General features: G+C 43.5%; 1 protein-coding gene across 3 annotated transcripts in view; it reads right to left on the bottom strand.

Annotated features, from left to right (window-relative positions):
* SLC6A11 (solute carrier family 6 member 11) overlaps positions 1–15,252 on the bottom strand; it is an 88,560-nt gene extending 73,308 nt beyond the window's left edge. The window contains exons 1-5 of one of the 3 annotated variants that reach the window (XM_088061871.1): positions 15,145–15,252; positions 12,940–13,170; positions 10,070–10,204; positions 9,754–9,894; positions 8,264–8,354 (exon numbers count right to left, since the gene is read on the bottom strand). In XM_088061871.1, coding sequence (XP_087917997.1) covers positions 8,264–8,354; positions 9,754–9,894; positions 10,070–10,204; positions 12,940–13,159 — 587 coding nt within the window. In that variant the 5' untranslated portion in view covers positions 13,160–13,170; positions 15,145–15,252. Of the gene's footprint in view, positions 1–8,263; positions 8,355–9,753; positions 9,895–10,069; positions 10,205–12,939; positions 13,171–13,515; positions 13,828–15,144 lie in introns of those variants that run through there. The other 2 variants (XM_014260438.2, XM_088061870.1) reach the window with 2 other exon arrangements.
* Between the last annotated feature and the right edge of the window lie 670 nt (positions 15,253–15,922).

Below are 15,922 nucleotides of genomic sequence, written 5' to 3'. Positions count from 1 at the left end.
TTTCTCAAAGCAGCAGGCAGACAATTCCCAGTGGTCACATTAGCAAGAATCCCTCAGCTACAGTGTTATTCTGAAATATTTACTCCTTCCACAAGATCCAGCATGATTTACACATAACAGAATGAATCATTCCTGGCTGAGCCACATTTCCTGCTACCCAGCCTAGTTCCTGCTCCTTAAATTCCTGCTAGGGTTGAATGTTGTTCCATTCATTACCCATTTCTACACACATCCAATTAGAAAGTGAAATCAGGCTTTCCTCTGCAGATTTTTCTCTGAAATTTCTAGTACAGTTCGCAAAATATGAAAATAATGACACATTTCTTGTGCCAGCCCCTTTCTAATTAAGGTCAGTACAGGTTATTTGACTGTTAGTGTATTTATGTATTATTTTTTCATTTTTACATGTGTGTGTGGCTGTGTATCTCTCACACTGAGGCAATCATGGATAACCACAGAACATCCCATTCCTGACTTATTTTCCTTACCCCTCTTCCACTGAATTCATGGCAACTTCTCCTTAACCAGCCCCAAGGGTTTAATCCTGTTAAATCACTTTTTGTGCTGTTCCACTCACCTCTGCTCTACAGTTTCTTTTCTCAATATATCCAATGACTCCTTCAGGCTTTTTTTTTTTTTGTTGTTATTTCCCCTCCTTTCCTCTCTGAAAAAGTCATCCAGTGACAAAAATCTCCCTTTTTATTCACCTTGAGTGGTATAAATTAGCTGAGCACACAGCACCAGCTGTGAACTGAAAGCACCCAGAAGAAATCAAGTCAAGCTGATGCCTCTCAGAATTTGTGTGGAGCCTTTTAGAAAACCTGGTCTGTTGTACTCAGCTTTTCACTATTAATTAAATGTTCATCAAAAGAGAGCTACTGAGCACAAAATACTGAAAACTACTTCATGATCTTGTAAAACCTTAACAGTGAGGTTTTGGCTACAAATTCATGTAACAAATGAATGGTGATAAGCTCTTATCTCTTCCTCACAGAACAGGCCAAAAGAAAACCATTACCTGACTGGCAAAAACATTTTAAAAATTGAAAAAATTCCTCTTTCAACATATTTCTTATCTCACTGGCCCTGGATTAAACTCTAGTCACAAAAAAAACCCCCAAAGACACGAAAAGGACTAGGAGCACAAGGAGTAAAGAATAACTTACAGCCCAAGAGGCAAAAACGAGAGCTGCAAATGGACAGGAGTTATTTTGGGAGGTCTCAATGCTTTGTCCACATTTGCAGCTCCTGGGTCTTCATAAAATATCAGTCTGCTGTAACACTAGCAAATTACAGAATTATTAATTAAATCAGATTAATTCTACTCGATCCATTGTTCATTTATGATCTAAAACCTAGGGCCATCAGATATGAAATACTTAAAGAAGAGCTGTTGAAGGGATTTGGGGGAGGTATCAGTTATTCCCTTGGCATCCAGAGAACAGCAGTGCCCATATTCCTGTTTCAAGGCCTGCACTGATCGATGCTCTGGAGCCTTTCCAGGAATTCCAGTGCAATATTTAATGAGTTTCCTCAGGAAGTCCTCCTGACACAGCAAAGCAATTTTGCTGCCATATAAGAATATAGAGCAAAACTGTGAAATATCTTTTTAAAACAAGCATGGTTGTTTGGTTTTGTTTTTCCAGCCTGTGCTCACTATAATTTTTGCGCGGTAACATCTCTCCTTTGGGCACTTAATTCAATTTAAAATCCCAAGCAACCACCCTTTCTGTTAACACCCTGAATCTACAAAGCCATATTTGGGAAATACTCTTAAAAAGTGTCTAAACATTTGATTTTTCATATGATGATATTTTTTCAAGAGCCAAAAATAGGCAGAGGCTTGATGAATTGCATGGAAATCTGTCCTTTACACAGTATCCATGCTGAGATAGTCAAAACCCAGAGGAATGTGATTCCTGTTAAATGATGTTTTCAGTTACTTGTGCATCTCTAAAATCCCTCTCAAAGCCCTTCACATTCCCAGTTCCAAGACAGGGAATAAATGTAATGGACACATTCCTGGACAACTGGAAATAAAAGTCTCTTATTTAGTTGGACATTTAAGGGATAACAGAAGTATGAAAAAATGTGCCTTGGAAAAGCTCCATGTGATTTTTTGGGTCATCCAGGCTTGCACATCTCTTTGCTGTGGTCAACCAGTAAATAAAATAATTCCTGGAGTGGGCAACTTTGTCAAACATGGACGGGACTTTTTGCCTTGTCCTATGGGGAACTACTGGAGAGGACTAATTGATTTCAGGCAGCAAATGGCACCAGAAGTATCCTATTTTCAGTTTTCCAGATTTAAAAGTTTGTGTACACACCCCCTACTTTCAGTTTTCTAGAAGACTTAAAAGTTTCTGTAGATATTTGTAGGAGGCTGTACAAAATAACTCAGGAAAAAGGGGATGAGCTGGTTTTATAAGTGCATAAAAACAGATGTAACTGAAGGAAGGCCTTTCAATGGAGCGGTTTTGTACATAAAATTAAAAAAAAATATATATTATAAAACCCCAGACAACAAACCCAGCAAACCAACAGGTTATGAGAAACCAATGAACCTCTGTCAAAGGCAGAGGAAACACTCCTGGTTATTTTGGCTCGTGCTGCTCCTGGCTGGTTTGGCCAAGCCCATCATGGCACCACTGAGGTTTTGCTATTTTAGACCTTTCATTTTATATTCATTTCAGCCCTTCAAGCAAAAAGTGCTTCTCTCATGTAATTCTCTCCCTACAACAGCAAAAAGTGCCTATATAGATGTACAAGTCTGTAAACACACATTCCTAGAGTAACCAGAATAATGAAAATGCCCTTATTGTTAGAAATAAAAAAGATTAACCATTTTTCAGCAAAATTGGATAGTTAAGCCAGCAGCTTTTAAAGATCATAGTTTTTAAGCACCTCCCTCAGTTTCTGTGCATGTTTACCTACCATTAGTAGCAATAATAGCATTTCTAGAATTCCAACAATTGTGCAATTAAGGGTTATTTTAAGTAGCTCACGTGTGACCTTTGCTACAAAAATCTAATTTCTGGTTTTGACAGCACTGCAAGCTAAAACTTGACCGTACTTTAACACAGAAATCAACCAAATGCTACAAATTTCCAAAGCAGTGGAAAGTCAGGAGAATTTGTAAAGTTGGTGGTCATTTTTTATCCCATTCATAACGAAAGCGTCAGGTACAACAGGAAATGGAAAAGTCAAAAACCAGAGAAGTTCATCCACCTGGCTTAGGGCCCAGCCCCCAGGAAAGGAGAAACTGGCAGCATTTTGACACCCATCCCTTTTGCTTTTCTCAGCTGAAGTCAGGCAAAGTCAGGGATGGCGAGGCAAACCCAGATGGGGAGCCCAGGAAGCTCCAAACCAAAAGCCATTTCACACTTCCTTAGGAGCTGGGCAGCAAGAGGAGGGTCTGGCAGGACTGGATGTCCTACAAGACACCCCCAAAGGGGCAGGTTTGGGGTGATGCTGGATCCCCTGGGCACTGCAGCACCAGGCTCAGCTCAGCCCTGACTCCTCGGTGTGCTGGCCATTAACCACGCTGTGACTCCTGCACTCCTTGGGAGCCTGAATGAAACAGGAAAAACCTCTTTTTTGACTTAGCAAGGAAAGGGTTTGTGCCTTTTCCTTTTTGCTGAGAACAGCCCCTTTTCTTTTTGCCCAGACAAAACCAATGTTTCTTCTCACTAGGCTTTACTTGGAAACGCTGAGGATGTGTCACCCCCTCCAGAGAGTGACAGGCCAACAAGCAGAGCTCCTTTAACAGAGCACTGAGTTGTTGCTACACAGCCAATAAAAATCTATTGAGGTGGAATCAGCCACAAAACCGTGGCTCCTCTTTCTCTCCAGCTCCCTTCCCAGGCACTGGAAAGCTCCAATTCCTGCCCGTGGTGACAGACTGCAGCAGCAGCCAAAAGAGCACACGGGCATGGCTGCAGCCCCCACACCTGCCAGGAAATTTCCTCTCCTAGGAAAGCAGAAAAGTGATGGAGCAGAGCATCTCCCCTCAGCTCCCCAGGCTGCAAATACACCCTCAACTACAGCCACAGCTCTTCTTCATATCCTGCTTTAATTTATGGGTAATTAGCAGCTACCACTATTAATTATTTAAAGTTTGGACACTAAAAATTCTATGTGCCACACCTTGAAACTGTGATTGTTACTATTTCTTAGAAAATCCTTGGACAAACTATACAATTGGGATCAAGGGAAGGCCATAAAGGGGAGAAAAGAGGTCAAGTCTCTGAATGTTGGCACTCATATGAAGGGAAAAGTGGAAATTCAGGCTCTTGTCTATCCTTTGGAACACAGCAGCAGGGAGTTTGAAGAATAAAAAGTGAATTTTTATCAGTTTTGCTGCTTCCCTTAGAAACTGTACACACAGAGCGTGGAACTTCTCAAGGCTGTGGCTTGAAAAGCCTTTTTGAGTAAGAAATCCTTTAATTCCCTAATTTTGATGAGTTGTCAGGGGTGTCTGCTCACTCAAATGAAGCCTTAAAACACTAACAGGGATAGATATTTCTAAGCAGGAAAAGAAGAAAAGAGTGCCCAACCTCCAGATTTTGCTGCACCTCCAGCAGGATCAGCCCATTTTCACTGTGTAGCTACAGGGGAGTGGTTATCAGTTACAGTCTCACAAAAATATTTAAAGTTTGGAAGTTTAATGAGGTTCTTTGGAGTGTACCAGAAGGAAAGCAGCACCTAGAACTTGCTGCAGGATTTCTGTCTGAATCCTTTTCTGATTTGTTTCTTTGTTTTAACAAAGAAACAATCCACACAACACAAAAATTAAACTTTTACCCTCTGTGAGGTGGTTACCAAAGCAGGGAGAGCACGATGAGTGATGAGAAGTCAGACTGCAAAGGGAGCAGGGGAACAGCATCCTCTGGGCACACCTGGGGAAGGGCAGCTGGAAAAGCTTCGTGGCACTGCCAGGTATCCTCTGGCACCTCTGCTCATGGCTGAGTCCCTGCCTGACCTGAGCCACAGCTTTAGCAGCTGCAGAAGCAGCAAAAGTTCAAATATTTCAGCAGAAAAGCTGGAGTTTTGCTTTGCAATCCTCAAGCCAGCTGAGGATTTGGATTTACTTCCAGTCATGAATAAATAAGGGCTGATCCTTACAGCCTAGCTGGTGGAAAAGACTTAGCAGCACCAGGTAAAAGAGAAAAAATTCCTTTCCAAAGCCAGAAATAAAGATGTTTTGGGCCTGGTGTATTCATTTACACACTTAAACCCAAACTCAACTCGTCCCCCTGCTCGCAACCTCTGCTGGCACTTAGGGAATGTAAATCCTGTGTGAAACAGAACATCCTGAACCTCCCCAGAATGAGGAACTCTCAGGCTGGGAGCTTGAGAGCAGCACAGAGCACTGCAAAAACACTGGGCAATTACTGAGTCTCTTCTGGGTAGGCTGGGTTTCATTAAAGCTGTCTGAAGATACTGTGCTGCTCTAAAAGGCTGTGGCAATGGGATATGGCTGAGAAGGGAAAGCTGCAGCATCAGCCTGACACTTTACAAATGCAGCCTTGAGTTCCACATGTAAACAAGCTCACTCACAAAAAGCAAACAGGATCACTGTGCACAATAATTACCACTCTAATCCACAGATTAACTCAACAGACAAAAAACCCAAAAAAACCCCAACAACAAAAGAAACCCCACACACAAAAAACCAAAATAAAACCAAAAAAATTCCCACAAAACCCCAATTTTTTCCCCACAGCCAACTCCTCCTCACACAATAAATTGGCTTTATGTGACCACAACTTAGAGGGATTTCAATGGCAGCCTTGGCATTGCAGGGAGCAAAGTGGGAAGGTTCTGAATGGTTGTTCTGAAGAAACCTGGAGCCTCCCCCTTCCCTACTCCAGCAACTCGCCCTTTACTATTTGTTTCAACAAGTTTACAATGAGTTTATGGCTCCTGGCAGCAGAACTTACAGAATAATAAAGCAGTATCAGGAGAACACCACCTCTGGCTGAGGGGAATAACACTGCTGGTAACACTTTTCTCCAGACAAATTAACTCTTCTAGTAATATTTACTTTGTATTAACTGCTCTGTGATCTGCTTTTTATGCAGAAAGACCCTGCTGTGCTTTTACATCTGATATTTAAGACATATACTTCAATTATTATCTTAATTCCAATGAGTTATTTCAAGAAAAAATCAATCCTGATTTTTAATAGAGCTCATTCTTCCACTTTGGAACCAGTTTTTCTCTTTTTTTTTTAATTTTGAAGCCATGCAATGTCATAGCAACTTAAATTTCAAACAAAGCAAACACCTTCCTTAGCAGGAAGAGAGTACATTTATTTTCTATGTGCAAAACAATGCAAGTCCAGTTTTGCTTGGACAGAGTAAGTAGATAAGTTTTATATCTTAAGTTGTTTTGGCCAGCAAACTGTTAGTGCTACAAAAAGTTTGTCTGTGACACCATAAAGAAAGATGTTTCAAATAAATAACAGATTATTTAATTGACTCTTTCTTTGTGTGTGTGTTTGTGATTTTAAAAGGTTTGGAATGTGTATTTTCAACTTCTTATAGACAAGACTGTAAAACCAGAAAGAGAAAAGGCTAATTCTGATTATCCCTTCTAGTTTCATACTTTATTCCTGATTTAACCAAAATCAGGTAGGGAAATATGCCCCAAAATTGAAGAGTTTAAAACCCACTGCAACTTGGTTGCAAGCTGAGCTACACAATCTTGTTTATCTTCATTTTTAGAGATCTCTGAGAAGGGACGTGCTTAAAATGAATTCGTATGTGTTTCAAAATAACACCAACACAGGAATTCAGGTTATCCAGGGATGAGCACTAACAAAAACCCCACAAAACCATAGAAATATGAGAGTATAAAACTTTGTGCCCTCCATAGAATTGAACTAAACATTTCCTTCTTCTCTGGATAACTGGAGTTACCACCAATGGCCGAGTTGGGAATATTGTTGAAAAAAAACATATAAATACAGGGGGTTAATTGGCTAATGCTTGAGAAAAGATATTGCTCATTTATTCTACTAAAGCTTAGTTCTCATTATCCCAAAGCATCATAAGAGACTTTTGCTCCAATAAAATGAAGTTGTAGCATTAAGAGATGCCACCTGAGAAACTCTTGTTTATTCTGAAACATTGAAGTAGATAGATTTTGATGGAAGACGTTAGGTGTTCAGAATATGGACAATTTTAACAGAAAATAAAATTCCAGTTTTACCCAGAGAGTGCATATGTCTCTCATATTGTTCAGGTTCAATTAGTTTGGGGGATGTATTTCATTTTTAAATAAAACAGTATTATTTGCTGAAACAACTCATGAAGTTTAGTTTTATTGATGTAGCAAGAAAAAGATGCAGGCTGACAATAGCATGGCCCAAGGTTCAAGGAAATTATGTCAATGTAGAATTCTCCCTTCAAGGAGTTTTAATTCCTGATTCCTTAAAGTGCAGCTGTTGCTGTCCTGAACACAAAAGAGCCTCAGAATAAGGCTCTGTCTAAAAAATAAAATTAATGAGTCCTCAAGAAATTGTAGTAACCCAGAATTTTGTAACAGGCTTTGAATTGTGAAATCACTCAGAATTCAAACATTCCATCTCTCTGATTGGCTTTACACACACTACACTCTGCAAGGCACAAATGGGAGGCTACACTGCACTGTTTAAATATTTATAGTCAGAAAAAATACATCACCACAAAAGCAGATTATCTCTTGCAGACATCTGATTTTCTTCCCTTAGTCAAACTAGAAATCAGAGTCAGGGAGCCAGGAGAGAGTTAAAGTCTCCTGTTATTCTAGCTGAATAACTAACACTTACACAGTCCTTTAAAATATAATGAGATCCAGAAGCCAGGGTAATAGCTGAAACAAGGATGAAGATGCAGCTCTCAAACTCCTGAGGGAAGAAACATTTGGGGAAGGAAAAAAAAAAAAAAAAAAAGAAAAGGCAGAAAAGGAATATTGTAAATCATCTTTTTTTCACCTTTGCCTCCTCATTAGTATGGGTTGGAGGCTCTTTCCTCCAGCAGCAGGAGCCAAGCTCCCGAGCAAGTGGCACACTTTGTTCTATGTCCTTTCAGGGTATGGAATTCCTTTCCTTGTATCCTCTAAGAAAAGAGTTAAAAACTCTCATTCTGACTGTGGCTGGATAAGAAAGTTTCCAGCTGAACTCACATCCCTAAGTGCTATAGGGTTACGAGGTGTAAATGATCAAAACATTGCAAGGTAACGAACAGTCCGATCAAATATAAAGTTTTTGTGCACTTACTCCCAGAATTCCATCACTGGAGAAGTGGCATTTTGTAAAGAGACTTGACTGCAGTTGCTCATGTTAAGTTTTTGAAATTCCACACAGTTTTCTAGAAAAGAACAACAACAACAAAAAGGAGTTTGCTATGTTGACATGCAAGTACAGTTCTTGTTCATGTCCCAGTTTGTGCACCTTGGAAAGCCCCCAGTCTCCACCACATTTTCTGGGTGGGGTTCAAGGGTTTCTGCACACACTAAATGCCACAGCTGCTACTTCTGCAACACCAGCTTATGATAACCCAGAAAAACATCCATGAGGACTCTCCTACAACATTTCCCAAAGGCACAGGGCCAAAAAATCACCTCAGGCAGAAGAAAGAAATATTGAGAAACTGAGGCAATGGATTGGGAATTACAGTGGGCTCCTACTCCAGCTGCTGGTTTGATGGTTTATGGCTACAAACACCTTATGAAACATGGCCAGCCACAAACTCCCCCTTTTTCCTGGGAAGGCAAGTGGGTATTTCCTCTGGCTTATCATTATCATTATGATTATTATTATTATCTCTAACACAAAGGCCACAGCAGCTCAGCATCGTGGAGCATTTGAGCAGGGATAATGCTGGCCAAGCTGCCAAAATCGATTCCAAAGCCTTCCACATCCACTGGGCCCAAAATTTCCTCCCTGACAGAAACTAAGATTTCAGACAGCTTTAGGTGTGCTCAAAGAACACAATAAATGGCCAATTAGTGAAAACTATGAAAGACTAATGAGTACTTGATTTGAAATTGGACTGTATATACAGGATAAATGGTAAAACTTCAGGAATGTGGGAACAAGAGCACTGGGATGAGATCCTCCCCATGGATGTTTGGGATCTACAGACTCAATAAACAGAGAATTACAGATATAAATATCAATGAGAGGACAGATGCAGAGCCCTACCCTGCAAACCCTTCTGAATACACACCTCATCCTTCATGCAGGATGCTACTTTACATGCAGCAAGGATTATTTATGAGACTAAATTTCCAGAAGTGCCTTGATGAACATTATCCCTCAACATCTGGCATTTAAAAGAGCAAATCCAAAGATCCACATTTAATATTTTTCCCTCTCCATTCAAACTCCTCCTGATTTCATTAGAGTGAAAGAGCAAGATTGCAACCTGTCATCAGGTCATTCTCTGCTGCAGAATTCACTCAGTGTGTTCAGGGAGAATAGATATGATTGCAAATGAGTCTTGGGATTTAGCCAGATCTTACAGAATTAACAAATCCATAGTCTTTTTCTGCTGACATTATATTCTAGAGGAGTAAATGTTTCTCAGTGACCTAACCCAAAAAGGTCCAAGGCAGTTTCACTCCAGTTTTCCTTTCTCTTGCTGGGATGAGATTGGCCCATTTCCACAGACTTTGCTACACCAATAGTTTTGCTCAGGACATTTCAATACTTTAATCAATCACTTGGGAGGGTTTTTATGGTGGTAATCTCGGCTGAGGTCATACCTGTGTTCCATTCGTGGCCACAGGAAGCCCAGGGAAGCTCTGTAGTAAAGCAGTTGAACAAATAGAAGATAGCCCATGCTAAAATGATGATGTAATATACATTTAGGTGTGCCTCTATAACTTGGGTAGCATAGCCAATGCCTGGAGGAGTAAAATAAAAAGTGAGATACAAAAGAAAACTTCTACTTTTCAGGCTGTATTTAATTTAAAAACAAATGCTTACTCTTAATTGTATCTTAATTCCAATTTTGATACAATTTATTTCATTTTACTTCAAATTGAATGCTTTCTTTTGCAGTAAAACACAGAATTTTACCTTCAAAGAGAGGGCAAACTTTCCTCCAGCATGTGATGCCTCCTTCACTTGTAAACTGTCCCAAGGCTGTCTCCAAGAAAAATACTGGTATTCCACAGCAAATAAAAAAGACCACGTAGGGGATGAGGAAAGCACCTGTGGGTGAATATTGAGGGGGTGGTGGTTAGAATGAGCACAGGGAGGGATTTCCCAGTAAAGGAAGGATCGGCTGTGAGCCATCAGTGCAGTGCAGGAAGGGTTTACCCCTGCCCCAAATATCCAAAGTTAACCTGTAAGCCAGGGCCACGGACTAAAACAGACCAGATCAAAGTTCCTCAGCACAAAGTCAGCTCAAGAGTCTCTCAAACACAGAAAGGATCCCAGCCATGCTCAGCTCAGAGTTCTGCACCAGTCAGTCTGCAGCACCCTCCTTGTTTTTTCAGGGGTGGGGAAGTGTTACAGATATTAAATCTGAGAAATCCTTTTCATGGTATTTGTAGGAGCCTGATAAGGATTGTGAAAAGGGAACGAGGGAACAAACTTCAGAACTACTTACAAGGGCAGGAAAGCAGGGCCTGGCCTTATCAGCCAGAAATTTTGATGTGAAATTCTAGGAAAATAACAAAGCATCACATTTTTGTTGGATGCCAACAGTAAACTCCAGCACAGGTAGCGAACCCCAGCAAAACCCAAACCCAGCATGCCCACACCCTGCAACAACTGTTGGGCTTCAGTCACCTGGGTTAGAAAGTGGAGACCGCTAAATCCACCTGCTCTGACTGGCAGCTTCTTTCATCTCATCACCAGCAGTCTCTTCCCTCAGCCAGGAAATTTCACTAGAGATCAATCCCAGATGCCTCAAGCAATCCATAGGGATTCCACAAAGGATGGAATACTTGCATGGCTTCTCTGGATAATTTACTGGCCAGTATCAAATCCAGCTTGGCCCTCTCATACACACAATCACAGCGAGTTTAACGCTGCAACTTGTGGAAATCCAAAGTATCAGCTTGGATTGTTTTTCCAACACTGTTCCAACAGGCACGCATCAGGGATATCAGAAAACATCAGGATTCCTGGCTTGCAAAAAGATCATATCCCAAAAAACACCTAATTCTAAACACACAAAGAAATTAATTTTCCTCAAACCCGGAACATCCACAACCTAAAATTATGGATGATTATTCCTACCCTCCCTGTTATGACTTGGAGTAAGTGCCAGAGAGGTCACACCTCACAAGTTCCAAACTACAGCTTCTAGATTCGTTCTGTAAAAAGCACTTTATTTCACAACTAGCTCAGATGTTTACCACTGTCTTCCCCTAGCACACACCAAGGAGTTGGATGCATCAGATTTAAGCACTAAAAACAAACTCTGGTCCAATTCCAGCAGGGGGTTACAAAGCCACAGGTCATAGACTGAGCCTTCATTGACTAAAACTGGTCAATGGCAAATGTCCCATGGTGCCAGGACATGGCCAATTAAATCACACCCACTTATTCCATTCTTAAAGAATACAGCAGTGACTAAATATGATATTTAAGTAATTTTTTTTTTCATCAAATCACCCAAAACAATGATTAAAATTCTTTCTACCCCATGTTACAGCCTTAAAAATGACAGCATCACCTTTTGACAAGCTGGCACACACCTACAAATGGGCACCTAAAGGTGGCTGTAGGAACCAAAAAATTACACATCAAAATATATATTCCTGTCATTTCCTGTGCCAAAAGTTCTCTGGGAACACTTTCAACAAGAAAGGCTTGTGTATATATGCAGCATGTTAATATTCAGGATTTGGTAGCAGCATTCTCTAAAGAGCTGAACTCTTGTTACCTAAGTTTGGCCAAAATACAGAGACGTGAAAAAGGAACTTCCAACGATAAACACAACTTGCACAGCAGGATTTGTCCTGTAGAAACTGCACACAAAAATGGGCTAAAATCCATCCCTGAGGTAGGATAAGGAGGGACAAGAAATGGAAATTTGGCACAGCAGACAAACCCATCGGAGAGCAGATCAGTGCTTATCAGCCCTGCACATCCTATTTTTCTTCCAGCCTCTGTGTTTACACTGCCACTGACTCAGGCCTTAAGTGGGGAGAATGTTGAACCCAGTCCACAGAATTCTAAACTGAGTTTGTAATCTACTTTTCTTTCTTCATTGCTGCCCCAGTCACAGCTGATGTGCTTATTCTCAGCTGTCATTTATCTTATACAGTTTATAGTTGGCTATAACCAATACATGCCAAACGTTATGCTCCTGCACAAGTTGAGTCTGCTCTTTTAACATTTATATTTTATATTTATTAGGCTTCCTCTCTTCTTTGAGTAACCTTCAGTTTTACATCTTACCCTACCTTGCTGCAGGAATTGGGGAAGTACTGAGAGAAAAAAAAAGAACACTGAGGTATAAAAAACTTCATGTGACAAAGAAAATAAATTCAGTCTTTATGGCATGATTAGAAAAAACAATATTCATCCTCTCCAAAGTACACTGTTGTGACAAATAAAGTCCTGCCTTCTTTTCTGTGTCAGACAAACTTAGTTAAGTATGCCTGGGTGTGTATTCACATGCAGAAGACAGTGTGTACTACTATAACAGAATGCTGGCTTCTCCTGCAAGAAAAATGCTACTAAAAAAAATATGTCAATTTACTAACGCAACAGAAACTTGTAAAAATAAACCACACACTGCTTGGAGAGAAGGAAAGAGGAACACAATGATTTTTCTTAGTTGTCAGATGTTTAATGCTTCCTTGGCTGCACATGCACTGAAACCCTGAACACGTATCTCTTACTAGTGCAATAAATCACTGCAAGACATTCTTAACTGTTCAATTCCCGTGTTTAATTCCCATGTAAATCCACACGTGGTGCCATCTTACCTCCTCCATTCTTGTAGCAAAGATATGGGAATCTCCAGACGTTTCCCAAGCCAATAATCTCCCCTGCCACAGAAAGCACAAATTCAACCTTATTGTTCCAGTGACCTCTTTCATGAACTTTCTTATCATTGCTGTGGACGAGGTTGGTACTTGAGGCTTCTGGGTCCAAAGCATCTTCTGGCTTTCCATTAATTATAGGAATAGTCTTTTCAGCTGTCATGACTTTTCAGCCTAGTGGAGAACAAAAGAAATACACACAGGTGTGTTAAGACACTGATCTTCGGCGACCGAAACCTCCCAGGGTGGCATTGGCTCCTCGTCACCTACGGAAATCTGCGGGTGAAAATGAGGGAGGCAACTCCTCAAGGCTGGGAAAGTTGTAAAGCAAGGGAAAAGGAAAAGAAAGAGGTGGGGGGAAGAGAGAAGGTTCTGTGCAAGGGAAGGAGTTATTCCAAGCGGAGACAGGTAACTTGCTAGCAGAGACGGAAGCCTTTCAAAAATCCCTCCCCAGGCAAGGATCCCAGGCTGCCTGACCTACCAGAGGACAGGGATGTGCCGCACCTCCCCGGCGCTCACCTGAGCCCGGGAGCGGCCGGGGACGTGCAGAAGGGCTGGAATGGCCGTGGCCTGCCTGGAGGAGCTCCGGGACTACTCACCCAGGGCTCTGCCCGTGCCTGCGAGCCGGGGACAGGGGCCGGGCTGTGCTGAGCGCTGCCTGCGGGCGGATGCTGCGGCTGGGGAGCGCGGGCAGGGCACGGCCGGCCGGGGAGGAGCGCTCGGGATCCCCGGGAGCCGGGAAGCCTCGTCCTGCCCTGCCGCTGCTGGCGGCCCGGCGTGCCTGGCAGGATGCTCCCCGCGCTCTGGAGCCGGGATTTGCAAATGCTCAGCCCTCCCCGGAGCGATGGTTTAACACCCGCCTCCCCCCCCCGCCCACCTCAGGCTGGCCCGCCAGCTCCCCCCCTCCTCCTCCTCCTCCTCCTCCTCCTCCTCCTCCTCCTCCTCCTCCTCCTCCTCCTCCTCCTCCTCCACCTCCTCCACCTCCACCACCACCCAGCATCAGCAGCGAGCATCAGCAGCGAGCATCCCCGGGCTGCGCTCCCCGCCCCGCGGGCAGGGCCGAGGCGGGCAGGGCAGCTCCGCATCCCCTCGGCTCCGGCCCTGCTGCGGGCACGGCGGGCACTGCCCCGCTCCTGTTCCCGCCTGTCCCCTCACCTGCCCCTCACCCTCCTGCCCCCTCACCTGCCCCTCACCCTCCTGCCCCTCACCTGCCCCGCTCCTGCCCCCTCTCCTGCCCCTCACCTGCCCCTCACCTCACCTGCCCCCTCTCCTGCCCCCTCTCCTGCCCCTCACCTGCCCCTCACCCTCCTGCCCCCTCTCCTGCCCCTCACCTACCCCTCTCCTGTCCCCTCACCCTCCTGCCCCCTCACCTGCCCCCTCACCTGCCCCCTCTCCTGCCCCCTCTCCTGCCCCCTCTCCTGCCCCCTCTCCTGCCCCCCTCCCGCCCCTCTCCTGCCCCCTCTCCTGCCCCTCTCCTGCCCCCGCTCCTGCCCCCTCTCCTGCCCCCTCACCTCCTGCCCCCCTCACCTGTCCCTCACCTGTCCCCTCTCCTGTCCCCTCTCCTGTCCCCTCTCCTGTCTCCTCTCCTGTCTCCTCTCCTGTCTCCTCTCCTGTCTCCTCTCCTGTCCCCTCTCCTGTCCCCTCTCCTGTCCCCTCTCCTGTCCCCTCTCCTGCCCCCTCTCCTGCCCCTCTCCTGCCCCTCTCCTGCCCCTCACCTGCCCCCTCTCCTGCCCTTCTCCTGCCCCTCAAGTGAAAACCAGGATCCCTCCGGGAGCAGATGACACAAACTTCAGCTGGAAAGGGCAGCGGGGGGAGCCGGGGGACAGACGGATGGAGAAATAAACCGAGGGGGAGCATTTGGGAAGCGCGGAAACAATGTGGGCGCTTTCGAGTTACACCAGGGAAATGCAGAAGCAGCCCGTGTGGGCATTGCTAGCTGTGTTTTGTAAAAATTTGAATTTTTACAGCTTAAAATTCAAGCTGTAAAAGAGGCGAGAATAGGGAAAAATATTATTACAAATGGTTTTGTTTCAGATTGAATCAAATATTTTGAATAAAGATTTTTTTTTTTCATTTAACCCTCTCCTTTTTAAAATTTTTTGGGGGTCAGTCATTTTCACCCTAAGTTTCCAAACCCAAATTAAATACCTCTTCTTTCTTCATCTCTACAGCTCCTCCTTGGCAAATGGCAGCACCCAAGCCAGGTTCTCGCTTTGAATCTTCCCTCAGCTCCACACTCTGCTGCAGTTGTGATCAGCCAGGCTTTGCTCTGCAGCTCCAGGGGATGCACTTTGGAACTCCCAGGTTCCCAAATCCAGGATTCTCTGCTGGAAATGTCCCAGACACAGATGATTTCCATGTGAAATCCTCTCTCCCTCCAGCTCCGAGGCCTTTTCCCACTGCCACCTGTTAGGACTGCTCATGGAAGACAATGGAAAGATGCCCATGGATAGATTTTAAATTAACTTGAGCTGACTTTGTACCCTGCATGTGAATTACACATTGGAGCTTCTGCTGTGGTTAAAGTTTTCAGGATTTTGCATTTCAGTGATGCCTGTCACAAGAGTAGGTGCTGGGGCCTCACCCTGTCAACTCTGTCACATCAACCTTTGCACCTAACAGGTGCAGGATGAGCTTCTCTCTTTTCTTCATGCCAGCATTTATAGTTCTAGTCAAACCTATCTTGGGAAAAGAAATCTGCCAGTGGGAAAACTGAAAAAAAAGCAAAATTATTGTATTTTATTTTTTTTTTTAAAGCATCCTCACCACATAGGAGTTAACCAGAGCTAGGTTTGATTTTGGATGGTGCGTTTGTGGTTTTTGTTTTTAATGCAGCTGGTATTCATTAACTGAGGATGGAGTAGATGAGTTTTTCCCAAGCTGACTTAGCACAAACTTAAATTCCACTTGGAGGGCTTTTTTGTTG

Source organism: Pseudopodoces humilis, chromosome 13, assembly GCF_049639895.1.
Source record: "Pseudopodoces humilis isolate 2021_Gansu_Grassland_sample_001 chromosome 13, ASM4963989v1, whole genome shotgun sequence".
NCBI lineage: Eukaryota > Metazoa > Chordata > Aves > Passeriformes > Paridae > Pseudopodoces > Pseudopodoces humilis.
The sequence above is the reverse complement of the archived record's forward strand: the minus strand, read 5'-3'. Positions and strand labels throughout refer to the sequence as shown.